Source organism: Lepidochelys kempii, chromosome 4 (assembly GCF_965140285.1).
Source record: "Lepidochelys kempii isolate rLepKem1 chromosome 4, rLepKem1.hap1, whole genome shotgun sequence".
Taxonomy (NCBI): Eukaryota; Metazoa; Chordata; order Testudines; family Cheloniidae; genus Lepidochelys; species Lepidochelys kempii.
In genome coordinates this window covers 142,370,945-142,398,071 of record NC_136383.1, presented here as the reverse complement: position 1 = coordinate 142,398,071, position 27,127 = coordinate 142,370,945, and the positions used below count along the sequence as shown (strand labels likewise).

General features: G+C 55.8%; 2 protein-coding genes across 11 annotated transcripts in view; one reads left to right on the top strand and one right to left on the bottom strand.

Moving 5' to 3' along the window:
- The window catches only part of LOC140911001 (dedicator of cytokinesis protein 2), a 353,749-nt gene that overhangs the window by 100,358 nt on the left and 226,264 nt on the right, over positions 1 to 27,127 (bottom strand). The window lies entirely within an intron of this gene.
- Positions 497 to 27,127, top strand: part of LOC144930529 (uncharacterized) — a 34,595-nt gene continuing 7,964 nt past the window's right edge. For 2 of the 9 annotated variants that reach the window (XM_078852652.1, XM_078852651.1), the window contains exons 1-2: positions 497 to 646; positions 16,051 to 18,185. In XM_078852652.1, coding sequence (XP_078708778.1) covers positions 16,528 to 18,185 — 1,658 coding nt within the window. In that variant the 5' untranslated portion in view covers positions 497 to 646; positions 16,051 to 16,527. Of the gene's footprint in view, positions 647 to 16,050; positions 18,204 to 22,642; positions 22,766 to 27,127 lie in introns of all 9 variants that reach the window. The other 7 variants (XR_013635741.1, XR_013635742.1, XR_013635743.1 and 4 more) reach the window with 4 other exon arrangements.

Sequence of the window (27,127 nt, the reverse complement as noted above, 5' to 3'; positions counted from 1 at the left end):
GGGCCCTTAGGGCCCGGGAGCTTCTCCCAGCCAAGGTGCTAATGCCCCATGGCCAAGCCACCCTCCGTCCATCCCCTTTGTGCGGCGCTAAGCGGAGCCAGTTCCCGAGACTCCTGCCGTGGGCTTTCTCCAGCCCCCCAGTCACTTCCCCGCTCCAGCTTTTCAACATCCCTTTCCAAGTGCTGCCCGAGAGCTGGGCGCCTGCTTCAGCCCCGCACAGGAGCCCCCGTTACTGCCCCGGCCTCGCCCCGACTCCCCCGCGGTCACTCCCGCTCCGAACCCGGGGCTCGCCTGCCGTGCCCGCCCCCGCTACCCAAAACCAAGCCCAAGCCCAGCACACGCCCCCTGCCCCCGCCCCGGGCTCGCCTGCCCCCGGCCGCCCAGGATCCCCACCGGCCCGGGCTGCCCCGACTCCGCCGCCCCGCTGATGACACATCACTTGGCACCGACCTGCCTCCCGGCTCCGCCCCCTCCGGCGGCTCCTCCCCGGCCCGGCCCGGCCCGGCCCGGCCCGGCCGCCAGCGCAGCCCGGCTCGCGGCCCTGGAGCTGCCGCTGCCCAGCCCGGGCGCAGGAGCTGCCCGTCCCCGAGCTGCCGCGGCGCCTGGGCTCGGCCGCCCGCTCCGCTCCGCCCCGCCGCGGGGCCAGGTGAGGGGCCGTGAGCGGCCGCGCTGCGAGCGGGGAGACGGCGCCGTGGGCGCGGGGACCTGGGGGCGCAGGGCACGGGGGGAGAGCAGGGCGCGGGGACCTGGGGGCGCAGGGCGCGGGGGAAGAGCAGGGCGCGGGGACCTGGGGGCGCAGGGCACGGGGGGAGAGCAGGGCGCGGGGACCTGGGGGCGCAGGGCACGGGGGGAGAGCAGGGCGCGGGGACCTGGGGGCGCAGGGCACGGGGGGAGAGCAGGGCGCGGGGACCTGGGGGCGCAGGGCGCGGGGAGAGCAGGGCGCGGGGACCTGGGGGCGCAGGGCACGGGGGGAGAGCAGGGCGCGGGGACCTGGGGGCGCAGGGCACGGGGGGAGAGCAGGGCGCGGGGACCTGGGGGCGCAGGGCACCGGGGGAGAGCAGGGCGCGGGGACCTGGGGGCGCAGGGCACGGGGGGAGAGCAGGGCGCGGGGACCTGGGGGCGCAGGGCACGGGGGTAGAGCAGGGCGCGGGGACATGGGGGCGCAGGGCACGGGGGGAGAGCAGGGCGCGGGGACCTGGGGGCGCAGGGCACGGGGGGAGAGCAGGGCGCGGGGACCTGGGGGCGCAGGGCACGGGGGAAGAGCAGGGCGCGGGGACCTGGGGGCGCGGGGAGAGCAGGGCGCGGGGACATGGGGGTGCAGGGCACGGGGGGAGAGCAGGGCGCGGGGACATGGGGGTGCAGGGCACGGGGGGAGAGCAGGGCGCGGGGACATGGGGGCGCAGGGCACGGGGGGAGAGCAGGGCGCGGGGACCTGGGGGCGCAGGGCGCGGGGAGAGCAGGGCGCGGGGACCTGGGGGCGCAGGGCACGGGGGGAGAGCAGGGCGCGGGGACCTGGGGGCGCAGGGCACGGGGGGAGAGCAGGGCGCGGGGACCTGGGGGCGCAGGGCGCGGGGAGAGCAGGGCGCGGGGACCTGGGGGCGCAGGGCGCGGGGAGAGCAGGGCGCGGGGACCTGGGGGCGCAGGGCACGGGGGGAGAGCAGGGCGCGGGGACATGGGGGCGCAGGGCACGGGGGGAGAGCAGGGCGCGGGGACCTGGGGGCGCAGGGCACGGGGGGAGAGCAGGGCGCGGGGACCTGGGGGCGCAGGGCACGGGGGGAGAGCAGGGCGCGGGGACCTGGGGGCGCAGGGCACGGGGGAAGAGCAGGGCGCGGGGACCTGGGGGCGCGGGGAGAGCAGGGCGCGGGGACATGGGGGCGCAGGGCACGGGGGGAGAGCAGGGCGCGGGGACCTGGGGGCGCAGGGCACGGGGGGAGAGCAGGGCGCGGGGACCTGGGGGCGCAGGGCACGGGGGGAGAGGAGGGCGCGGGGACCTGGGGGCGCAGGGCGCGGGGAGAGCAGGGCGCGGGGACATGGGGGCGCAGGGCACGGGGGGAGAGCAGGGCGCGGGGACCTGGGGGCGCGGGGAGAGCAGGGCGCGGGGACATGGGGGCGCAGGGCACGGGGGGAGAGCAGGGCGCGGGGACCTGGGGGCGCAGGGCACGGGGGGAGAGCAGGGCGCGGGGACCTGGGGGCGCAGGGCACGGGGGGAGAGGAGGGCGCGGGGACCTGGGGGCGCAGGGCGCGGGGAGAGCAGGGCGCGGGGACATGGGGGCGCAGGGCACGGGGGGAGAGCAGGGCGCGGGGACCTGGGGGCGCAGGGCACGGGGGGAGAGCAGGGCGCGGGGACATGGGGGCGCAGGGCACGGGGGGAGAGCAGGGCGCGGGGACCTGGGGGCGCAGGGCACGGGGGGAGAGCAGGGCGCGGGGACCTGGGGGCGCAGGGCACGGGGGGAGAGCAGGGCGCGGGGACCTGGGGGCGCAGGGCACGGGGGAAGAGCAGGGCGCGGGGACCTGGGGGCGCAGGGCGCGGGGAGAGCAGGGCGCGGGGACATGGGGGTGCAGGGCACGGGGGGAGAGCAGGGCGCGGGGACCTGGGGGCGCAGGGCACGGGGGGAGAGCAGGGCGCGGGGACCTGGGGGCGCAGGGCATGGGGGGAGAGCAGGGCGCGGGGACCTGGGGGCGCAGGGCGCGGGGAGAGCAGGGCGCGGGGACATGGGGGCGCAGGGCACGGGGGGAGAGCAGGGCGCGGGGACCTGGGGGCGCAGGGCACGGGGGGAGAGCAGGGCGCGGGGACCTGGGGGCGCAGGGCACGGGGACCTGGGGGCGCAGGGCACGGGGGGAGAGCAGGGCGCGGGGACCTGGGGGCGCAGGGCGCGGGGAGAGCAGGGCGCGGGGACCTGGGGGCGCAGGGCACGGGGGGAGAGCAGGGCGCGGGGACATGGGGGCGCAGGGCACGGGGGGAGAGCAGGGCGCGGGGACCTGGGGGCGCAGGGCACGGGGGTAGAGCAGGGCGCGGGGACATGGGGGCGCAGGGCACGGGGGGGAGAGCAGGGCGCGGGGACATGGGGGCGCAGGGCACGGGGGGGAGAGCAGGGCGCAGGGCACGGGGGGGAGAGCAGGGCGCGGGGACATGGGGGCGCAGGGCACGGGGGGGAGAGCAGGGTGCGGGGACATGGGGGCGCAGGGCACGGGGGGGAGAGCAGGGCGCGGGGACATGGCGCAGGGCATGGGGGGAGAGCAGGGCGCGGGGACATGGAGGTGCAGGGCACGGGGGGGAGAGTAGGGCGCGGGGACATGGGGGTGCAGGGCACGGCGGGGAGAGCGGGGCGCGGGGACATGGGGGTGCAAGGCACGGGGGGGAGAGCGGGGTGCGGGGACATGGGGGTGCAGGGCACGGCGGGGAGAGCGGGGTGCAGGGCACGGGGGGAGAGCAGGACGGGGGGAGAGCAGGGCGCGGGGACATGGAGGCGCAGGGCACGGGGGGAGAGCAGGGCGCGGGGACATGGGGGCGCAGGGCACGGGGGGAGAGCAGGGCGCGGGGACATGGGGGCGCAGGGCACGGGGGGAGAGCAGGGCGCGGGGACATGGGGGCGCAGGGCACGGGGGGAGAGCAGGGCGCGGGGACCTGGGGGCGCAGGGCACGGGGGGAGAGCAGGGCACGGGGACATGGGGGCGCAGGGCACGGGGGGAGAGCAGGGCGCGGGGACATGGGGGCACAGGGCCCGGGGGAGCCCGGGGGGAGAGCAGGGCACGCGGGGGTGAAGGAGCACAGGGGGAGCACAGGGACATGGGGCTGCAGGTATGGGGAGCCCAGGGGGAGCGCAGGGCATGGAGGGAGCCCAGGGGGAGTGCAGGGCATGGGGGGGACCCTGGGGGGGCACAAGGCACGGGGGGAGTGAAGGGGCACAGGGGGAGCACAGGAACATGGGGCTGCAGGTATGGGGAGCGCGGGGGGTAGCACACGGACAGGGGGAGCCCAGGCTGCGCAGGGCACGGGGAGCGTACAGGATCATGGGGCTGCAGGCATGGGCAGCCCGGGGGGAGCGCAGGGCATGGGGGGGAGCCCAGGGGAGCCCAGGGCATGGGGGGAGCCTGGGGGTGGGGGAGCCCAGGGCACGGGGGAGCATACAGGACAGGGGGCTGTGTGGGAGGAAGGGACACAGGACTCCGGGGCATGGGGAGTGGGTGAGTCACATGGCATTAGGAGCTGGGGGCCATGAGAAGCCTGGGGGGACCCCAGGGACAGGGGGCTGCGGGGCAGGGGGAGTGCAGGGTATGGGGAGTCCGGGGACCCGGGTCTGTAGGGGGAGCTAAAGGGTATTAGGAGCCAGGGGGCATGGGGAGCCTGGGGCTGGTGTTGCGGTGTCCTAGGGACAACAGGTCCACAGGACCCAGTTTCTGAGCCACGGGTCCCTTGAATCAAGATGGGTGGAGCCTGGGTGCCAGGTTTTTGCCCTCTGAGGGGCACTGGCTCTGTCCGCACTGCCTGGTCAGTGCCCTGGGGGGTGGCTCAGAAAGCTGCAGTCATGGAACCAGCTCCAGCTCAGTGCCAGGCCTTATGTACTCCCATTGGGGTCACAGGGGCTGGGTGGGGGAGCAAGGATGGGTGAGCAGTGCTGGGGAAACCACTGGTGGCCAGGGTGGTCACACGAGGCTGGTGAGGGTCACTGGGGCTGGAAGGGCCTGGGTGGGGTAGTTGGCTGGGTGAGGAGTTTGCTGAGCTCTGACCTACACTCCCTGTTTTCAAAGGGTACGTGAGGTGCCCAGCCTTGTGAGGTCTGGGACCCTCGAGCTGTAGGACCCCATCCGCTCCCAGGCACTGGGGCAGGGTTGGCTCCTTTCCATCTGCTGCTAGTGTTTGGCCGATGGGGCTCCCAGCACTTCTCCGGGGGAGTCTCTCCCCCTCCCCATTGCTCTGGTTGAGGGAGCAGCAGAGTAAACAGATTCCAAAAGGGGAACCTGCTGGGAGCATCTCTAGCCCTTGCTGACTTGACACCCCTCTGCATGTCCGTCCCCCCCCCCGTCGCCCCTCCTTTGGAGTGGGCTGGAAGGAGCCATGTGCTAGCAGAAGGGGCAGAGGCTGCCCCACACTGAATGAACCTGGCCCTGGTAGCTCGGCTGCCTTGGCTATTCCCTGTTCAGTCTGGCCTCTGGGGAATAGCACGGGCTCAGTACCACCTTCTGGGGGTGCTGCAAACCCCTGGCTTTGTCCTGTTGTCATGTCAGGGAGGTAGCCAGGAAACACTGGTTCTGGGGAGTGCCTGCCCTTTCCTTCCTTGGAGTGAGGGCATGGTGTCTGCAGCCCAGTCTAGACAGGAGACGTAGCCCCTGGCTGGAGGAGCTGGAGGCTCCAGGAAGAAATAAATCTGCCCCAGCTTCTCGGACTAGTGACTTTTGCTGTTGGAAAGACCAAAGTTCCCTGGATAGCTCGTGTCCGCGCCCTCTGCTCAGGCTGCCCTTTCTCGCTGCCTCAGCCTGTTTCAGCCTCCATCTCTGCTCAAAGAAAAGGAGGACTTGTGGCACCTTAGAGACTAACAAATTTATCTGAGCATAAGCTTTCGTGAGCTATAGCTCACTTCATCGGATGCATCTCTGCTCAGTCACTAACGTGTGGGAGATCCAGGGAGAGCGTGCCAGTCCAGAGAGCAACCACCTCCCTCTCTGCTGTCCCTCTTCAGGAGACATGTCCATCAGCTGAGACCCACGTGTGCTTCTGTCTCACCCTGGTCCTGGGCCTGTCACTTTCTGAGCTGTGCATTCCTGACCCGTGGGTCTGAGGTTAGATGCCATTTCTGCTAGCGGGTGTTTCCGGCAGCTTTTTCTGCTGTGTCCTGGTTGGGGCCTTTGTGCCTGAGAACTAGGAACAGAGCAGGGCCTCAGAAGCGATTGAAGTGGTTGGTTTCCAGGGACCTCTCTACCATCCCTGCCCCCACTACCAACCTTGGCAAAGAGTGCCAGAGGCAGGGAATCCTCAGGAGAGGCTCTGGGGAGGTGACACTGATGCTAAGAGCAGGGACTGTCAAGACCCTGAGGAAAGAGAGGGCGCAATGGTGCCATTTTCTTCCTTTCATGGGTCAGGTGGGGATAAGTGACAGAGGGTATGTGTAACCAGCATGGACTGGCCTACCCAGCTGGCCTGAATGCCGCTAGCGTGGGTAACAACAGTGCAGCATGGGATTGTGTGCCTCGGGGCCATGCCAGGCTTTCCTGCTTGCGCTGACGCACACACTGCATTGTCTTCACTACTGCTGTTCCCAGTGCTAGCCGGGTAATTCAGCCTGTGCCCAGCTTGTTCTGTGGAGAGATACCCTAACCAATCCAAAGAAGCCAGGCAGCAGGAACTGGGCTCGCCTTGTGAGTGTCACCAGCCAGGGAACACAAAACCCTTGGTGCCAAAGTGAGAACCGTCTCTTGGGGAGCACACATGCTCTCCTGGAACCAAATGCTCCAACCCAAGCTGCTGTCCCCCTTGGCATGTTCTGAAGAAGTGAGAGTGAGTCTCCTTGGAGAGCCGCACTTAGCCCAAGTAACCTCTCTTTGCCTTCAAGGACTGCTAGCAGAGATCCCCTCTCCATAGCACTACCCTGAGGGGTGGGTCTCAGGGGAACTGTGATGCTGGTCCCCTGAATTGCATTCTTTAGCTCAGGAAGTATATCCTAGGCAGCCACCAGACATAACTGAGAGACTACTCATTTTGAGGCGTGCTTTAGATCTAGTGGGATGTGTTCTAAATCTGTCACGTACACCTCCAAGGTTGTAACAGGTTTGAATGCAGAACCTCATTGAGTCAGATATCTCTGAGCAGAGGTCATCTTCCTCACGGATTACTATAATTATTTAGGATTTACACTATGGTAATACTCAGAGGCCACAAATAATCTAGGACAGTGTTTCTGAACTTTTTTGATACCAGGCACTGGCTTGCTGCCTTCCTAAACTGTGTCAGGGAGATCTCAGGGACCAGCGCTGGCTCACGGACCGGTCATTGAGAAACACTGATCTAGGGGATTTACTTCTCTCTAGAAAATAATGGAGGACCCTTTTTCATATCTAAACAACGTATCCTGGCTTCCCTGCTAATGAATATGGTTTAGGGAAGCACACAGGTAAAATGAGGGATTGATTATGAGATGGGATTCTCTTTAGGGTCAGGTTTCAGAGTGGTAGCTGTGTTACTCTGTATCAGCAAAAAAAAAAGAGGAGGACTTGTGGCACCTTAGAGACTAACAAATTTATTTGGGCATCAGCTTTCGTGGGCTAAAACCTTGTGTAAAAGCTTATGCCCAAATACATTTGTGAGTCTCTAAGGTGTCACAAGTACTCCCCATTTTCTTTAGGGCCAGGAATTGTGCAGTCAGCATAGAGTCATCTTATCCTTATGGGGGAGGATCAGCCACTCTGGCCTGGGGCTCAAAGACAACCCTGGCTGAAGTGATTACTATGAGGAATGTAGTCTTCAGGGACAGGCGATGTCCCAAAAAGATGGCAGTGCCTGGTGGTGAGAAAGTGTGGGTCATTCGTCCAGAAAGCACGTAACTCCAGGATCTGTTAGTAGGAATGTGGTAAGTGGATATGGTTGCCAGATTCATTTTGACTGTGTTTAAGGTCACCTCAGATTTCCTCAATGACGGCAAATAGTCTAGGCCAGCAGATACGTGTGCTGGAGTTGTCTGTTTGCGAAGTGCCCAGGGACAGAACTTTTTCCAGTCTGGTGCAGCAGTTTGCCTTGTGGACAGTCCATGGCTCTCTGATAAGGTTGGCTGCTCGTTGAGGCACACGCCCAGTCCCAGTCTGTCAGGTTTTGCCACCAGGCAGTCTCCTAGTTCTAGAGATTTTGGCTTCGGATGGGCAATGTGACCCTGTTTCTGGGAGAGGTAATCCAGACAAGCAGGGCTATGGAGGGGTTGTGCTGTCTGGGAGATGTGAATACCAGTAGTGATGAACCTGTTTTATGGCTCGCAGTAGCCCTCAGGCCATGGCCTGTTTTATTTTTCTGATTATTGCTCTGGAAATTGGAAGCATGGGAGGGACCCTGTAGAACTGCTATGCTCCAGGCCAGGCTGGCGCGCTGGATCACTCCCCAGAGTCTGTTCTCTCCCTGGAACAGAACTGTTGCCATTGGTGATATGTCTTGTGTAGATAGGTCTGTCTGAGGTTGTTCCCCAAGTTGTTGGGGAAGCACTTGTGCTGGAACCTGCCACTTCTGTCTAGGAGACAGACAGCCACCAGTGAGGAGGTCATCATTAGATCACATTTCGCAAACTGGACTGTTTCTTGACATCTAGAAGACATCAAAGACTGAACAGAGCTCCCCCTCCAACAGTGGCTGTAGTCTGTGTATGAGATGCTGAACTACTTCTGCATTGATGTGAGGAAGAAAAGCCTTGGCATACAAACTGCTCCTAATTCCCACCCACTGATATGTCACCCCTCCTCTGCCACAGACTTCCGGTGTGGCCTTGGGCAAGTTGTTTAGCTTCTCTGTACCTCAGTTCCCCATCTGTAAAATGGGGATACTAGTAATTCCCGACCTCACAGGGGTGTTGTGTGGATAAATACATAAAGGATTATGGAGCTCTCCCATTTAGCAGAAATGGGGGCTATGTAAATACCTAAGACAGACAGATAGTTGGGCCTCTGTAGGCTTCCACAGGCCTTGTATTGTCGGGTGATGAGAGTAAGGTTCCTAGCCTGATACTACCACTGCAGATAGAGTTGGAAGATAGAAGGGCAATGTAACCACGACACATGATCGCTGGCCTGAAGAATTAACTAACTGGAGATATCTCAAGTTGAGTCTGGATAATAGATTATAAGGGTACAGGACACCATGAACCCCATAAGTTTCCAGAAGAGGTGTAGAGTGTGTGTGTTTTTTATTAAAGACCTGAAGAGGTGAATTCATAGATTCATTTATTCCATGACCAGAAGGGAACATGGAGATCATCTAATCTGACCTGAATAACACAGGCCATGAAGTTTTCCCAAAATAATTCCCAGAGCAGATCTTTTAGAAAAACATCCAATCTTGATTTTAAAATGGCCAGTGATCAAGAATCCATCATGACCCTTGGTAAGTTGTTCCAGTGGGTAATTACCCTTCCTGTTAAAAATTTACACTTTATTTCCAGTCTGAATTTGTCTAGCTTCAACTTCCAGCCATTGGATCATCTTATACCTTTCTTTGGAAGATTGAAGAAATACTTGTTCCCCATGTAGGTACTTACAGACTGTGATCAAGTCACCCCTGAACCTTGGTCTGCATCCTTTGTTCCTAGATGTAGATGCTTACATTGAGCTGTACTAAAACGCTGCCAGAATTGTTTGCATTAGTCCTGTGGCAGATGTGCTGAACTTACAATTGAATTGGTGGTGTCTCCTATGAGGGCTGTTGGCTCCACTGATGTGAACGGAGACTCTTCTAGTCCCAGGGAGTGGAGAGGGAGCTAGCTGTCTGTCTGCAGAACTCCTCAGAGAGTCACCTAAATAAAGATACATGTGGATCCCTTGGCTGCTTATATGAGGTGCTGCGATGGTTAGACACTTAATGACCAATAAGAAAGGCCAAAAGGGAGACTCTTGTACTGGTAAAGATCTTCTGCTGTGCAGAATCCAAGGTCCTTGCTGTGAGCTGGCCTGGTGATGATGTGCAAGCATGTGTCCTTCCAGCACAGAGTCTTCTCAGAGCCAGGATGTGATGAAGCTTCCTCATTGACTACTTCTGTTGTGGGCTTGATTTCTGTGTCATAAGCACCTGTGCTTCATCGGACCATTGACCCTCCATCACCATCTCCTCTGCCTTCTTTTCAGAATTCAGGGGAAGATTTGAGTCCAGGGAGAAGTTGTATGCCGCTAGCAGAGCCTGACAGTTAGCTATTCTCATCTGCAGAACTACAGAACGGTACAGTTTCCTCCCCAGTAAATCTAGTCTGGCTTCGTATGTCTCGAGGCGTAGATTTACAGGTTTGCTCTAGTTCTCCTTTCTCCTGAGCTGCAGACACTGCAAGGGAATTAGGAAGTGGATGCCTGAAGAAAACCCCCGAAGTCTGTTTGATGGACAGCTGGAATTTGTCTGCCTTTTCAGAGGTACAGGGCCCGGTGTTGGGCTGGGGAGTCCTTCGGTGGTTCCTTAAGTTCTTCATGGATAATGACCTCCATTCAGGGTCTGTGCTGAGACTCAAACATGTCAGATAATCACTGGGGCAGTTCTCCTCCTCCGAGGTCCCCAGAAGGCCTTGAAAATTCTTGGAGTCTGGGGGCGCCAGGGAAGAGGAGGCGGTCTGCACTGCTTCCTCAGGTGGTGATGAGGAAAGGCAGGAAGTTGGCCGTTTCTTTGTCATCAGACACCTTACTCACAGTAATTTGGGAGGATACAGACATCCCTAGATGCTATTTGTGGAGCTGGGGTCTGTCTCTTAGGAGGATGATCCCCAGAGTCCCTAACAAGGGAGGTTGCAGATGTGGAAACAATGTCGTCTGGTTTTTCTGTTGGATTGACCAGAACCAGCAGATCAGCTCCACAGGAATAAGGTGGCATGTTACAGGCCATGTTATTGGTGTCCATGGAGGAGCTGTCCATGCACCAGACAAGGTAGCCATTGATCTTGAGGAATCAGACACTGGATATAACCCAAGTTGGATGGCAGCTGCAGGGATCCTGAGGGCTACAGGACTGATCAACAGACTCCACCCTTGATGGCAGAGGTTGATTCAGGGGCTTTCAGGTCCCAGGCCTTGATTCTGAAGCTAAACTCTTCTAAGACATCATTTGGGGGGGTGGGGGGAAGGGGAGAGGAGAAGAAAAGAGAAGGGGGTATATGCCTAAGGCCATGTCTACACTACCCACCGGATCGGCGGGTAGCGATCGATCCCCGATCGCTCTGCTGTCGACTCCGGAATTCCACCAGGGTGAGAGGCGGAAGCGGAGTCGACTGGGGAGCAGCCACCGTCGATCCCGTGCTGCGAGGACATGAAGTAAGTGATTCTAAGTAAGTCAATCTAAGATACGTCAACTTCTGCTACACCAGAACTGTACACGTTATCACATTTGCACCAGTGCCAAATACAGGGGGAATATAATATCCCTATTCCTACTTGAGATTCCCCTGTTCACGCATCCAATGCTCACACTAGCCCTTTTGGCCACAGTGTCACACTGGGACCTCATGTTCAGTTGATTATCCACCTGATGTCCCAAAGTTATTTTCAGAGTCGCGGCTTCCTAGCATAGAATCCCCCATCATGTCAGTATGGCCTGCACCCTTTGTTTCTGCATTTGGCCATATTAACACACACTGTTTAGTTGTGCCCATCTTAGATTACTCTCTATAGTGACCTGTCCTCTTCACTGCTTGCTTCACCCCTCCCCGCCAATCTTTGTGTCATCTGCAGACTTCATCAGAGATGAGTTTTTCTTCCAGGTTATTGATAAAAATATTAAATAGCACAGGGCCAAGAACTGATCCTTGTGGAACTACACTAGAAACATACCTGCTCGATGATGATTCTCTATTGACGGTTACATTTTGAGACCTATCAGTTAACCAGTTTTTAATCAATGTAATTTGTGCCATGTTGATTTTGTATCATTCTAGTTTCTTAATCAAAGTACCAAGTCTAAGTGTAGTACATCAGCACTATTACCTTAAACAACCAAACTTGTAATCTCATCAAAACAAGATCCCAAGTCAGTCAGGATCTGTCTTCCATATACCTGTGCTTATTGTCATTAGTTATATTACCTTCCTTCCTTTATCATCTGAGTCCTATATCTGCTATTCCAGTATTGTGTCCTGGATCAACGTCGGGCTGACAGACCTATAAGCACCTAGCTTTCACCAGTCCTCTGAAGCCTAGGGAGGAGGTTGGGCTTCAGAGCATGAGCTCCAGCCCGAGCTGCAACTTCAGTGCTCTGTGTACACAGCTATTGCTCGTGCGAGCCCCACTAGCCCATGTCTATTGACCCCGGGCTGTGGGGCTCACTCCCACTCGCTCCAGAATGCTGTGTAGACGTACCTCATCAGGGAAGTATGCACAGCTTCAATGGTCACTGCTCTTGAGGGGTGATGACTACAATACAGAGGGCTCCCTGTGTACTCTGTGCAGACAGAACTCAAAGGAGAAGCATCAGCTACACCATAGTACAGACAAGGGCAGGTCCTGTGAAAACTTCCCGACACCTAACTCTGCCAGCGCTCCTTGACCCCGCTGCTAGCCCTGCCCTCAATTCCCACATTGTGCATCACTGACCAATTCTGTGGGGCATTTGTGATATCGATAAGTGCCTACTACTGGTTGCAATGACTTCCTCCATCTCCTGTCACTTGTGTCCCAATACTGACGTGACATGAGTTGGGGGAGGGGGGGTGTCACTGCAATCAGTGCTACCCTCATCTCTCGTCCATGCTCCTGTCATATCCTGTCTGATGCTCAGCCTGAGTTCTGTGGAGCATGGACTGTACTTTGTACAGTGCACAGCACAATAGGTCTCTGATCTCTGACTGGGGTTCCTAGGAGTTACCACAATGCATACAATAAATACTAGGGTCCCCAGTCTCTTACAGGGAGAGAACAAAGCCATTACCAGAGTGACAGATTGCTGAGTTGGCACTCCCCTCCCAATGTACTACCTACAGCCCCTTGCCCCAACCCAAGTCAAGCACTCAAGTTAGCAAATGCCAGTGGATCGCACTGGACTGGGACTCAGAAGACCTGGCTTAGTGTCCACGGGCCTGCTGGGTGCCCTTGGGGGAGTTGGTAGAGCCCAAGGTCTGGTTTGACCTGTCCATGGCAGGCACCTGCCATGGCTTAAGCTCAGGCAGAGACTTAGAAAATGGCCTCCGAGAGTGAATGGGGCCTCCCTGGCAGGGGGTCCATGCACTGGATGGAGCCATCAGTTTATTATGGCAAGAATCATAGTGACCCTTCCCCCTGCAGCTACTCCCCCATCCTATTTGGCATCCCCAGGACAGCATGGCCCGAGTCCCGCAGCCTTGTCCCACTGAGGGCACACGCCCAGTGCTTCCTGCCAGCTGTGCTGTGCTCAGAAATGCACAGGGAAGCTCGGGGTTGCCTTTGGGAGGTGGGGTCTGTGTATAAACCCTGAGTGAGTGCTCTCAGGGCAGCCAGTGTGTGCAATGTTCCCCTTTCCTTCCCCAGAGCGGGGTGGGGGTGGTTCTCACTGTACTAGGCAGCACTGCCTGAACCCCTCCTGCCTGCTGTACTGGACTCTGGCTGGCTCCTGCTGCGGCTCCCACCCTGCAGCTCTCGGGAACAGCAGCGCGCTGGGTGCTGTAGAAGGAGGTTGCAGCTCACTCAGTCCCTTGAGTAATGACTCTCTCCAGCCTGTTGCTGTCCATACTAACTAGGTGTCCCATCTATTGTGTCTTCATTTTGTTCTGCCTTACAAGCATCTCCCTACGTCTGGGCACGGCTCCAAGAGCAGGAAGGAAATTGCCCTGCGACTGGGCGTCTGGCTGGGTGGCGCGTTGAGCAGAATGCTGAGCAGAAAGCTGCAGCATCAGGCACTGGGTGGCAGGCTGGTTGTGAGCACCACCCTCCACCACTCCAGAAGGGGATGCCCCAAGGCGGGAGGGATCAGGCAGCTCCCTCCCAGCTCTGGTTTGGTTTTGCTAAGCTCTGAGCTGTGCAGCTTGCTGCTCGCTGCGGGAGGGGTCGGGAATCCAGCTCACTCAGCAGCTGGGAACTTTGCTTGTTCTCAGCACCTGCTAACTCTTGGCCACTCTGCTGAGTCGTCAGCTTGGTTACAGCAAGAACGAGCTGCAAGGGATGTGGCCGCAGCAATGCCGGCTGTGCAGAGTTCCCAGAATGAGGCACTGTGGGGGGCAGGACAGGGCGTGCTCTAGGGAGCAGGGCCTGAATGCGGGCTGCAGGGGGTGTTCCCTTCTATACCAGGCCCAGCCTTGCACACATGCTGTAGGGAGCAAGGCAGCAGCACTGGAAGGGTGCGGAGGGAGGGGTGTGGGGCGCGGGGGGATTTTGGAGTTGCTCTGCTCCTCGCCCACTCAGCAGGTACCTCTGGATATTCACAGACCTTGGACATCAGGGACACTTTGTGTATGTCTACACTGCCCATGTTACAGCACGGCTGTGGTGACGTGGGCAGTGTAGTCATGCTTTATTGCCCGGGGAGAGCTCTCTTGGAGATAAAAAATAACCACCCCGAAAGAGCGGAGGTAGCTGTCTATACTGGTGCTTTTCAGTGCTAAAACGTTTCTCGCTCAGGGGGTGTTTTTTCACACCCCTGAACGACTAAAGTTTTAACGCTGAAAGTGGCAGTGTAAACACAGCTTAAATTGCAAGGCCAAGGAGCATTGCTCCCGGCGTGTTAGTGGCTCTAACTGTCCCTGCAGCTCCAAAGCAGTTCCTCTCCTTGAGTTCTTCTCTGAAATGAGCTGTTAGACTCTTCCACATCCCTTGAGCTGCCTGGAGGGTGGCAGGGGGCAACTCAAGCAAGGCTGCTGAGCATGTGCTGTGCTGTTCTGCATGCAGGAGGGAGTGGGGAAACCCAGCTGGGGCAGACGGGAGGCAGGAATGGAAGGAGAGCGGAGATGACTGGAGTTGGTATAGGGTACAGCAGGAGATGTATGCCTGAGTGTGATTTGGGATCAAGGGGTGGTGGAGTGCGGGTGTGCATGGAGTGCGGGTCTCACACAGTCGGGGTAGTGGGAATGGATGCGTGTGTTCTCACTGCAGAGCTGATGTGGCAGGGAAGACGTGTCGGTGCCCACACTCAGAAGCATGTGTGCGAGTGAGTGCAGCATTATGAAACAGACCTTAGGGCACTCTCCTGCCCTGGGCTGGGCTAGTAGCTGTATCTACCATTGCTTACAGAAATAGAACCGAGGGCCCTGCAGTGGCCAGTGACTCCAATTGCCTCTGACACGAGGAGCGATAGGGGCCTAAACTCAACTGCAGTGCCTGAAGGGAGGGAAGGGGAAGGGTTCTGTGCCATGTCATTTAGATACAATGCACGGCAAACCTAGAGCCTCCAGGTGGCAGGCGGGGGTCTCTGAGTAAAATCCCAACTCAGCTGAGTTGGAAAAGTCCCTGCTCCTCCAGACGAGATTGCTTTATGGACTGTCCCGGGCACCCACACCTGGAGTAGTGGGGGGAATAAAGGGCGGCTGCAGGCAGAGCGCCCGGGTCTGGAGTAGCCGGGGGGAATGAGGGGTGGCTGCAGGCAGAGCGCCCGGGTCTGGAGTAACCAGGGGGAATGAGGGGCGGCTGCAGGCGGAGCGCCCCGGCCTGGAGTAGCGGGGGGACTGAAGTTCAGGATTGAGGACCATCAGCCTTGCTTTGTGTGGGGGAGCCAAGGGTTGGAATGGGGAGAGGGAGCAGCAGGTTGAGACTGAGGGGAATCAGCAGAATTGATGGGGGGGAGGGTGCCCTTGAATGGAAGAGCAAGGGCTGGACACCTTCCACTCAGAAAAGCAACATGCAGGGACTTGTAGTTCCCACAGGTTGCCTCTTTGTATTCGAAATGGGAACAGATGCAGCCCTTGGACTCCTGCTGAACTGCCAGCAGTGCCCTCCGTGGAGCAGCAGGAAGGCTGCTGGCTCAGGGCTGATGCACATTCTCTCACTGGCCCATTCACCATGTTTGGTGTAAGCTGGCTCCCTGCACCCAGGACCCCGGCCTGTCACTGCCCTGTGTGGAGCTGGCTCCCTGGCACAGCCTGTCTGCCCTGCACCGAGCTCGGTGCACTTAGCCCCACTGTGGCAGAGCTATTTTTAACAGTTTCTTCTGCTTGAATTGAGCTGTGAACTTGTACTGTGTTTATGCTACAGGGGCTTCCTTTTCCCCTTTTGCTGAAGAGGCAGCGCGGGAGATCAGAACCTGTCTCTCTGGGTTTGTGATCTTGCCTGAGCTGAGAGGGAGGGCTCGAAAGGGGCCAGCAACTCTGTGCGGAGACAGCCATGTGTGCTAGAAACTTTGCTGCCCTTGGGAGGGAACGTGAGAGGAGACCGTGCCGTGCTGCAGCTCCTGTGCTGGCTCCATGCTCACACAGTCTCTCTCTGTCTCTGCAGGTCCAAGGGAGCGTAAGGGCCATGAGCTGGGCCTGGACCTGCTGCCATCCTGCCCCCAGGGGGGCCAACCCTGGGGGTGACTAAGAAGGAAAAGCAGCCAGGAGAATGGACTCCTGGTGCCCCAGACCAGGCTCAGGGCCAGCTATGCTGGGGCACTTTGTCGGAAGCTTTAGGGGCAAAGGACAGAGGCAGGACGGCCAGGACAGCATGCCAAGAAGCCTCAATGCTGCATCTCCTCTTCAGCTTTCCTCCTGGTCACCAGTCCATCAGCGAGACCCACAGGCAGCAGAGGATGAAACCAGCTGCCCCCCTGCCCAAGCCATGGGCAGCCCTTAGCACGGGTCTCCTGCCGCAGCTCTGACAGGCGGAGGAGATGCTCCCTCCGCCAGGTTGCAGCGCGTGTACTGCAGCTTCCCAAGCAGCAGGACGGAGGAGCATGGGCGTGGAGCCTCGGGCCTGAGGGCGGGGCGGCACGAGATGGTCAGTAAGGAGACCAGCCCCTGCCTGGCTTGGAGCAGTGAGGGCAGCCCGGAGAAAGCCATGACAGTACGCTCGGTGCTGCTCAACCGCGACTCGCCCGACATCGAGACCCGCCTCAAGCGCCGACGCAGCCGCACCCAGCAGGTGCGCTTCAAGGACCTGGTAGACGGTAACCCTGGGGAGGAGGTGAGCCCCCCCCAGGAGCCAGCAGCCACACCCGACACCAACACCCCATGTGCCTCTACGCCCCCCCGGGACTCCCCGGAGCTGGTGGCAAACTATGTCTCGGACGCCCAGTGGAGCTGGCACCAGGCCAAGCCGCACTCACTGACGCTGCCTGTGCCCAGCAAGGTGTGTCTGAGCACGGCCATCCAGACGTCCCCCCGCCTCCAGCAGCAATGCCCAGCCTCCCGCGTCCGCAGCAAGAGCACCTGCGACTTCGCCCAGGAGGAGGTGCTGGCCACCGCCTGGGAGCCCAGCAAGAGCCAGACAGGCTGCAGGGGCCCAGCCAGGGCACCCGCCTCTGCCAGAGCCAGCAGGGATCTCCCCCAGTGCACCCTCACCAGCCTTTCCGCACACAACCACCTCCCTGCCTCCCCCCTCGCCCAGCACACCAGCAGAAAGGGGCAGCCAGGCCCCGCTCCACATGCCACTTTGTGCCACGGGCTGACTCCACCGCCCAGGGCTCCTTGCCCACCTTATCCAGGGACCATCAGGTGTACCGCTGCCAACTATACCTCCCAGCAAAAGGGCTGCCCCCCAGTGCCCAGCCCCAGCCTCTGCTTCTCCCAGCCCCCTGCATACACCAGGAACTGTGGGAGCCCTAAGGATAGCCACGGTGCCCCTGCTCCGTGGCCCCTGCGCCCTCCCTCTGTGCCATGTGGACAGCCTGGGCCACCTGCAGAGCCACAGCCTTGGAGCAGGAGCCAGTCTGAGCAGGACCTGCCATGCCAGCCTGCTCATAACTGCATGACCGGCAGCCATGGGCTCGGCCAACCAGCTCAGTGTCCCTCCCAAGGAGACCCCGCCGCTGCCCTGCAACAACGCCACAGCTCGTCCTGGGGCAGCCCCTGCTGCCTCCCTTCAAACCACAGCCCCAGCACAGTCCTGCCACCACCAAACCAGCCCAGTTCTACAGCCACCATGCTGAAGAAGACACCAGCCACCCTCAGCCACCAGGCTCCCAGCAGTGGACAGTCCCAACCTGTGGCTGCAAGGCCCAGTGTCTGCAGCCGGCTAAAGGCCATCCAGACTGAGTGTGGCCTCATGAACTTGGAGGAGCCTCAGCAACTGATCTCCACATCCAGCCAGGGGCACCCCCCAAGGACACAGCAATTCACCCGGACTCCTGAGGTCCCCTGGAGCAACGAGCCGCTGGGCGAGCCCTGTCTGACAGCCGAGCAGCTGGAGACTCTGCACCAGGTTCAGGACCTTCTGCAATTGGTGGCTGCAGCCAAAGGGCAAGTGGGTTTGTCCAAGGGGGATGAGCATTTCCTAACATCTCGGGGACATGTGAGCGTGGGACCCGGGCAAATGGGGGACCTACAGTCACAGCTGCAGTCCCTGGAAGGGGTGCTGGAGACTAGCCAACAAACCATCAAGGTGCTGCTGGATGTCATCCAGGACCTGGAGAAGAAGGAGGCCCAGCGGGATGGGTGAGCAGCAGGGTGCAGGTGGGCTGCCAGGGAGGGTGCAATGCTGTGGGGGAAGACAAGGTGCACGGGCTCACCACCATAGGTTTGGCTCGATCAAATGAGGTGTCAGGTCAGGAAAGGATAACACGACTCCAGGGAACTACTGTCCAAACAGCACTGACAAAATGCCAGCCCGCTGACCCCCACCTGTCCATGATGCACCAGCCCCACGCTTGCCTGCTCTCAGCCCTCCCCATGCCAACACACACCTGCCCTCCCCCTTCCCCTACACGTCACGGGTAGTCCAGTCTGCCAGCCAGGGTAAAGCACAGGGATGAGTGTGTGTCATGGGAGCTGAGATTCACAAACTCCTCTCAGACAGGGGCCACCAGACGTCCCTTAGATGGGAACTGCTGTCAATCCCTCCTGAGCCAGGTAGGATTCAAACCGGTGCCCTCCAGGAGAAAGGCTCCAGAGCTCATTAGCACTATCCTGAAGCAGCCAGGCCCCATACATACTATTGCTACCCCTTGGCAAATGAGGCTGCTGTCTGGAAAGATCAGTTCAAGTGCAGACTTTTCTGCAGCTCACACAGGCAGCGTCTTCTCCTCTCTGCATACACAGGCAATGCCTCCCACCAGTGCGCTCAGTTGCTAGCAAACCCACTGCACAATTAAATGTCCTCCCTTCTTAGAGGGACAGTTCCCATTAAACAAAATACAAACCCTAAAACTACACCAGTAAAACAAATATTAACACACCATCCAAATTTACCTCTGTCAAGGTTCCTTACCCACTCTGAACTCTACGGTACAGATGTAGGGACCTGCATGCAAGACCCCCTAAGCTTATTCTTACCAGCTTAGGTTAAAACTTCCCCAATGTACAAACTTTGCCTTGTCCTTGAACTGTATGCTGCCACCACCAAGCATTTTAAACAAAGAACAGAGAAAGAGCCCACTTGGAGACGTCTTTCCCCAAAATATCCCCCCAAGCTCTACACTCCCTTTCCTGGGGAAGGCTTGATAAGAATCCTCACCAATTTGTACAGGTGAACACAGACCCAAACCCTTGGATCTTAAGAACAATGGAAAATCAATCTGGTTCCTAGAAGACAAGTTTCAGAGTAACAGCCGTGTTAGTCTGTATTCGCAAAAAGAAAAGGAGTACTTGTGGCACCTTAGAGACTAACCAATTTATTTGAGCATAAGCTTTCGTGAGCTACAGCTCACTTCATCAGATGCATACTGTGGAAAGTGTAGAAGATCTTTTTATATACACACAAAGCATGAAAAAATACCTCCTCCCACCCCACTCTCCTGCTGGTAATAGCTTATCTAAAGTGATCACTCTCCTTACAATGTGTATGATAATCAAGTTGGGCCATTTCCAGCACAAATCCAGGGTTTAACAAGAACGTCTTGGGGGGGGGGGGTAGGAAAAAACAAGGGGAAATAGGTTACCTTGCATAATGACTTAGCCACTCCCAGTCTCTATTCAAGCCTAAGTTAATTGTATCCAATTGTATCTACAACCTATCCTGAAGGATGACCCAACACTCTCACAAATCTTGGGAGACCGGCCAGTCCTTGCCTACAGACAGCCCCTCAACCTGAAGCAAATACTCTCCAGCAACCACATACCACACAACAGAACCACTAACCCAGGAACCTATCCTTGCAACAAAGCCCGTTGCCAACTGTGCCCACATATCTATTCAGGGGACACCATCATAGGGCCTAATAACATCAGCCACACTATCAGAGGCTCGTTCACCTGCACATCCACCAATGTGATCTATGCCATCATGTGCCAGCAATGCCCCTCTGCCATGTACATTGGTCAAACTGGACAGTCTCTACGTAAAAGAATAAATGGACACAAATCAGATGTCAAGAATTATAACATTCATAAACCAGTCGGAGAACACTTCAATCTCTCTGGTCACGCGATTACAGACATGAAAGTTGCGATATTACAACAAAAAAACTTCAAATCCAGACTCCAGCGAGAAACTGTTGAATTGGAATTCATTTGCAAATTGGATACAATTAACTTTGGCTTGAATAGAGACTGGGAGTGGCTAAGTCATTATGCAAGGTAACCTATTTCCCCTTGTTTTTTCCTACCCTCCTCTCCCCCCCCCCCCCCAGACGTTCTTGTTAAACCCTGGATTTGTGCTGGAAATGGCCCACCTTGATTATCATACACATTGTAAGGAGAGTGATCACTTTAGATAAGCTATTACCAGCAGGAGAGTGTGGTGGGAGGAGGTATTTTTTCATGCTTTGTGTGTATATAAAAAGATCTTCTACACTTTCCACGGTATGCATCTGATGAAGTGAGCTGTAGCTCACAAAAGCTTATGCTCAAATAAATTGGTTAGTCTCTAAGGTGCCACAAGTACTCCTTTTTTGTGGATAAATTGGAGAGAGTCCAGCGAAGGGCAACAAAAATGATTAGGGGTCTGGAACACATGAGTTATGAGGAGAGGCTGAGGGAGCTGGGATTGTTTAGCCTGCAGAAGAGAAGAATGAGGGGGGATTTGATAGCTGCTTTCAACTACCTGAAAGGGGGTTCCAAAGAGGATGGCTCTAGACTGTTCTCAATGGTAGCAGATGACAGAACGAGGAGTAATGGTCTCAAGTTGCAGTGGGGGAGGTTTAGATTGGATATTAGGAAAAACTTTTTCACTAAGAGGGTGGTGAAACACTGGAATGCGTTACCTAGGGAGGTGGTAGAATCTCCTTCCTTAGAGGTTTTTAAGGTCAGGCTTGACAAAGCCCTGGCTGGGATGATTTAACTGGGAATTGGTCCTGCTTCGAGCAGGGGGTTGGACTAGATGACCTTCTGGGGTCCCTTCCAACCCTGATATTCTATGATTCTATGATTCTATGATTCTTTTCGTTCTTAGAAGAAGAATTTTAATTAAAGAAAAGGTAAAAGAATCACCTCTGTAAAATCAGGGTGGTAAATACCTTACAGGGTAATCAGATTAAAAACATAGAGCATCCCTCTAGGCAAAACCTTAAGATGCAAAGAGACAAAACCAGGAATATACATTCCATCCAGCACAGCTTATTTTATCAGCCATTCAACAGAAGGAAATTTAAAGCATTTCTAGCTAGATTACTTACTAACAGTTGTAAGGCTGCATTCCTGATCTGTTCCTGGCAAAAGCATCACACAGACAGACGAACCCTTTGTTCCCCCACCTCCAGATTTGAAAGTATCTTGTCTCCTCATTGGTCATTTTGGTCAGGTGCCAGCGAGGTTATCTTAGCTTCTTAACCCTTTATAGGTGAAAGGGTTTTGCCTCTGGCCAGGATGGATTTTATAGCCCTGTATACAGAAAGGTGCTTACCCTTCCCTTTATATTTATGACAACCTCTCTGTAGGATGGTTTGCAATATAAGATAACAATATTAATTGCAGAGTCCTCACACTGTGAGAGTCATTAACAGAGTTTGAACCCATGAGTTGTAGATCCACACACAGACTTCCACAGCTATGGGAAGTGAGGGGTGAGGAAAGCTTGCTAATATCCTGTGTGTGGGTCAGCCCATCGAGAAAGACATGACCCATTTTGTCCCAAGCACACAACTGTTTGGGAGCTAGCGGTGGGATGCTGCGTATCAGGGTTACTGGTTTCTGTTCTTAGCACTGGGGACACAGTATGATGTAGTGGTTGTAGATATCACAGCCAAACATAACACTTCAGGCTGAGTTGTCTGCAAGGACTGAATTCAAGGCTTGGCTCTAAAAGCACAGCCAACTCCATTAACATGGAAGTAGTAATAGACTCAGGTTATGTTCACACTACAAAACCCCCTCCTCAACAGTGAGTCTCAGAGCCCAGGTCAACTGATGCGGGCTTGGCCTGTGGCCCTGAAAATAGCAGTGTAAACATTTGGGCTTGGGCTGGAGCCTGGCTCGGGGGCCTCACCCCCTTTCACGGGGTTTCAGAGCCTGGGCTACAGCCAAAACCTGAATGTCTGAGCTGCTATTTTAGCCCCATAGCGTGAGCCCTGCCAGCACCAGTTCGTTGATCCGGGCACTGAGATTTGCTGCCACAGGTGTGGCTTGTTTCTTTTTGCAGTGTAGACCTACCCTCAGAATCCTCCATATGTGGTGTACCACCAGAGAGTGACACCAAGCCTCATTGCATCAGTGGGGTTACACATGCACATAATTTGGCACATTGCTTCAGAAAGGCCGCAGGGCAAAGTGGATGAGGTTTGGGTCTATCATATTAAGCACATGGATTCTAGTCCTAGGCCTACCTGTAGAGACCTGTTGGAACCTCCTAGTTATTTGTAAAACAGGTAAATGCTAGCTGCCTTCTTCTAAGGTGGTGGTGTGAGCCCTGGGTTACTAGTGGTTGGGAAGGGCAAAAAAATATTTGCACCAGTGGAAGAGCTGGGATTAGAACTCATGTTCTCCTGGTTTACAGCTCAGTATGCCTTGTCTTCCCTAAGTTTCGGGCATGTGTGTATCCTGCCACTTTCCCTTTCCTGTACAACGTGGATTGGCAGAGACGACCGCAAGACTCAGCAGGCAATTCGGACTGCTCTCGCCAGAAAAAGGAAGATGCAGCAACTGTGAGAGCACAGACTGACTCCCCAAGGCACCCCAGTTGGGGGTCCAGGCCTCCCTGCTGTGTGCGGTCAGGTCTCTCCGAACAAAGCACTCAGTATTCGTGTCTGTTCATTTCACTGATTCTGCTGTTCCTGAGAATGGGGACGTGGGAGCAGCACCAGTGCCCCTGACCCATGCCTTGACTTGTTCCTTGACTTTAGCAAATCTTTTGACATGGTCTCCCACAGTATTCTTGCCAGCAAGTTGAAGTATGGGCTGGATGAATGAACGATGAGGTGGATAGAAAGCTGGCTAGATCGTCGGGCTCAACGTGTAGTGATCAATGGCTCCATGTCTAATTGGCAGCCGGTATCAAGTGGAGTGCCCCAAGGGTCGGTCCTCAGGCTGGTTTTGATCAATATCTTCATTAGTGATCTGGAGGATGGTGTGGATTGCACCCTCAGCAAGTTTGCAGAGGACACTAAACTGGGAGGAGAGGTAGAAACGCTGGAGGGTAGGGATAGCATACAGAGGGACCTAGACAAATTGGAGGATTGGGCCAAAAGAAATCTGATGAGGTTCAACCAGGAGAAGTGCGGAGTCCTGCATTTAGGACGGAAGAATCCAATGCACCGCTACAGACTAGGGACCGAATGGCTTGGCAGCAGTTCTACAGAAAAGGACCTCGAAGTTACAGTGGACGAGAAGCTGGATATGAGTCAACAGTGTGCCCTTGTTGCCAAGAAGGCCAATGGCATTTTGGGCTGTATAAGTAGGGGCATTGCCAGCAGATCGAGGGACGTGATCGTTCCCCTCTATTTGACGCTGGTGAGGCCTCGTCTGGAGTACTGTGTCCAGTTTTGGGCCCCATACTACAAGAAGGATGTGGAAAAATTGGAAAGAGTCCAGCGGAGGGCAACAAAAATGATGAGGGGACTGGAACACATGAGTTGTGAGGAGAGGCCGAGGGAACTGGGATTGTTTAGTCTGCAGAAGAGACGAACGAGGGGGAATTTGATACCTGCTTTCAACTCCCTGAAAGCGGGTTCCAAAGAGGATGGATCTAGACTCTTCTCAGTGGTAGCAGATGACAGAACGACGAGTAATGGTCTCAAGTTGCAGTGGGGGAGGTTTAGGTTGGATATTAGGAAAAACTTTTTCACTAGGAGGGTGGTGAAACACTGGAATGCGTTACCTAGGGAGGTGGTGGAATCTCCTTCCTTAGAAGTTTTTCAGGTCAGGCTTGACAAGGCCCTGGCTGGGATGATTTAGTTGGGGATTGGTCCTGCTTTGAGCAGGGGGTTGGACTAGATGACCTCCTGAGGTCCCTTCCAACCCTGATATTCTATGATTCTATGCCAGACATGGGGACATAGTGTGAGTCTGCTCCTATCTGGATACCAGAACATCCACCTCTACCAATGTGCCTGAAGCCTGGCTAGTTCTGGTGTCTGCATTTCAAAAAGAATGTTAAAATTTGGAAGGGAGCCAGAGAAGAGCTACAATGATTCGAAGTCTGACAAACCGGCCTTCATAGTGAGAGGCTTAAGAAGCTCAATCTATGCAGTTTATCCAAGAGAAGGATAAGAGAGGATGTAATCACAATCAGTTACTACCTGCATGGGGAGCAGAGGGCTCGTTAATCTAGCAGACAAAGGCAGAATGAGATCAGTGGCTGAATTCTGAAGCTAGACCAATTCAGGCTAGAAATAAGGAGGAGTTTTTTCTAAGGGTTTGTTGCTATAAGATGGCTATGTAGTTGCGGCATAGCGCTAGGAGAGAGCTTTCCCAGCGCTGTAAAAAACCCACCCCCGTGGGGAGTGGCTCCCAGTGCTGGGGCACTGTCTACACTGCTACTTTACAGCGCTGAAACCTTCCTAGGCAGTCACTGCCTATTTTGTATTTGTGCAATTGATTGTTCCTTCCTAAGTGGAGTACTTTGCATTTGTCCTGATTGAATTTAATCCTATCTATTTGTGACCATTTCTCCAGTTTGTCCAGATCATTTTGAATTCTAATCTTATCCTCCAGCCCCTCCCAGCTTGGTATCACCATCCCCAGACTTGATAAGTGTGGTCTCCATGCCATTGTCCAAATCATTGATCAAGATATTGACTAGAATCAGACCCAGAACATATCCCTATGGAACCCTACTCAGTATGCCATTCCAACTTGACAGTGAACCACTGATAACTACTCTCCAGGAACAGTTTTCCAACCTTTTGTGTACCCACCTTATTGTTGGTTTGTCTAAGATCTATGTCTCTAGTTTGTTTATGAGAAGATCATGTGAGACTATCAAAAGCCTTTGTAAAGTTGAGATATATCCCATATACTGCTTCCCCTCATCCACAAGGCTTCTTGGTTTGACATGACTTGTTCTTGACAAATCCATTTTGACTGTTACTTATCACCTTATTATCTTTGAGGTGCTTACAAACTGATTGTTTGATTATTTGCTCCATTACCTTTATGGGCATTGAATTTAAGATGACTGGTCTATAATTCTCTGGGTTGTCCTTATTCCCCTTTTTATAGACAAGTACTATATTTGCCCTTTTCCAGTCCTCTGGGATCTCTCCTGTCCTCCACGAGTTCTCAAAGATAATTGCTAATGGCTCAGAGATCTCTTCAGCCAGTTCCTTAAATATTCTAGGATGTATTTCCCCAGACCCTGCCGACTTGAAAACATTTAACTTGTATAAGCAATTCTTAACTTGTTCTTTCCCTATTTTAGCCTCAGGTCCTATCCCATTTACACTGATGTTCACTATATTAGTCATGTGATCACTGCTAGCCTTTTGGCATTTAACATGAATCTGGATACTGTGTGCCGTACTGGCCATCTCACCTCACCTGGTGTACTGCGGAATTAGTGGGGGCTCAGAGATGAAGGAGCAACAAGAATGATTTGAGTTTTGGACAAATTCTCCCATGAGGGTCTGACCAGCCTGGTATTGTTCCCTTAGAGAGGAGATGCATTAGAGGAGACTGGTCTATAAAGTACTGAATGGGCTGGAGATGGGTGGTGGAAGCAGGAGCTCCTGTTCTCCCTGGTTCACAGCACACGGACAGTCAATGAAACTGAATGAGGGAAATTCAAACCGATCAAAGGAAATACTTTCACACACAGTGTAATTATTTTTTGGAACTCTCTGCCACAGGATGGTGTTAGGGTCAAGATCTTATCAAGATTTAAAGAGGGGCTGGGCATCTGCGTGGAGAACAGAGGAATGTACTCGTGTGTGTGAATAGTTGATGCTCAGAAGCAAGTCCTGAAAAGGACTGGCTCCAGCCCTGAGGCAGGGCTTATCACCTCGTGGGCTGGATGAGATCTCAGCTGGAGCAGATGAGCCCACTTCTGCCTACTGCAAGGTTTCTTACACCTTCCGCAGAGACAAATGGTCCTGGCCCCTGTCAGACATGGGAGACTGGGCTAGATGGGTCATGGGGCTGACCCAGGCTGGCTGTCTTTATCTGTCCATCCAGCTTGATCCTTCTAATGGTTTCCTCATCCCACAAACGCTACATTATACCAACAAGGGGCTCTGTCTCCACGCTTCTCACACTGTCAGCTATGCAGGGCGCAGGTACAAAGTGTGTGGTGTTTGGGGTGGGATTCACCCCAGGCTTTCTAGAGGCCACAGCCTTCCCAGAGAGCTCAGCGTGCAAAGGACCACCGAATTCTCTGCTAAGCTGCCATGAGGAGGAGCTCCAGCAGGGTGATCATGTAGGGCTGGCACATGGCAGGGGGATCAGGCCTTCTACTGCTCCTACTACCCTGATCTGCAATCTTGTGAGAAGCACAAAGTCCGTTCTGAGTCTGGGAAGGGTCCCAACCCAGCTTGGCCCTGCACTGAAAATTAAATGATACAAAAATGGGGGGAGTGGTAAATAGTGAAGAGGACAGGTCACTGCTAGAGAGCGAGCTAGATCCCTTGACAACCTGGATGTGAATAAAAAATATGCATTCTAATATGGCTGTATGAGAATGTGTACATCTAGCAACAAAGAACGTAGCCACACTTACAGGATGGGGGACTCTATCCTGGGAGCAGGGACTCTATAAATATCACATGGGGAACAAATATTTAATAAGGGGCTCCTCAGTCCAGCAGAGAAATGTATAACCCGATCCAATGGCTGAACATAGACAAATTCAGGCTGGAAATAAGGTGGAAACTTTTACCAGTGAGAGTAATTAACCTTCGGAACAATTTACTGAGGGTCGAGATGGATTCTCCATCACTGGCAATCTCTCAGTCAAGATTGGCTGTTTTTCTAAAAGCTCTGCTATGGGAATTATTGTGGGGCCGGTCTCTGGCCTGTGCTGTACGCGGGGTCAGACTAGATGATCACAATGGTCCCTTCTGGCCTGGGGAATC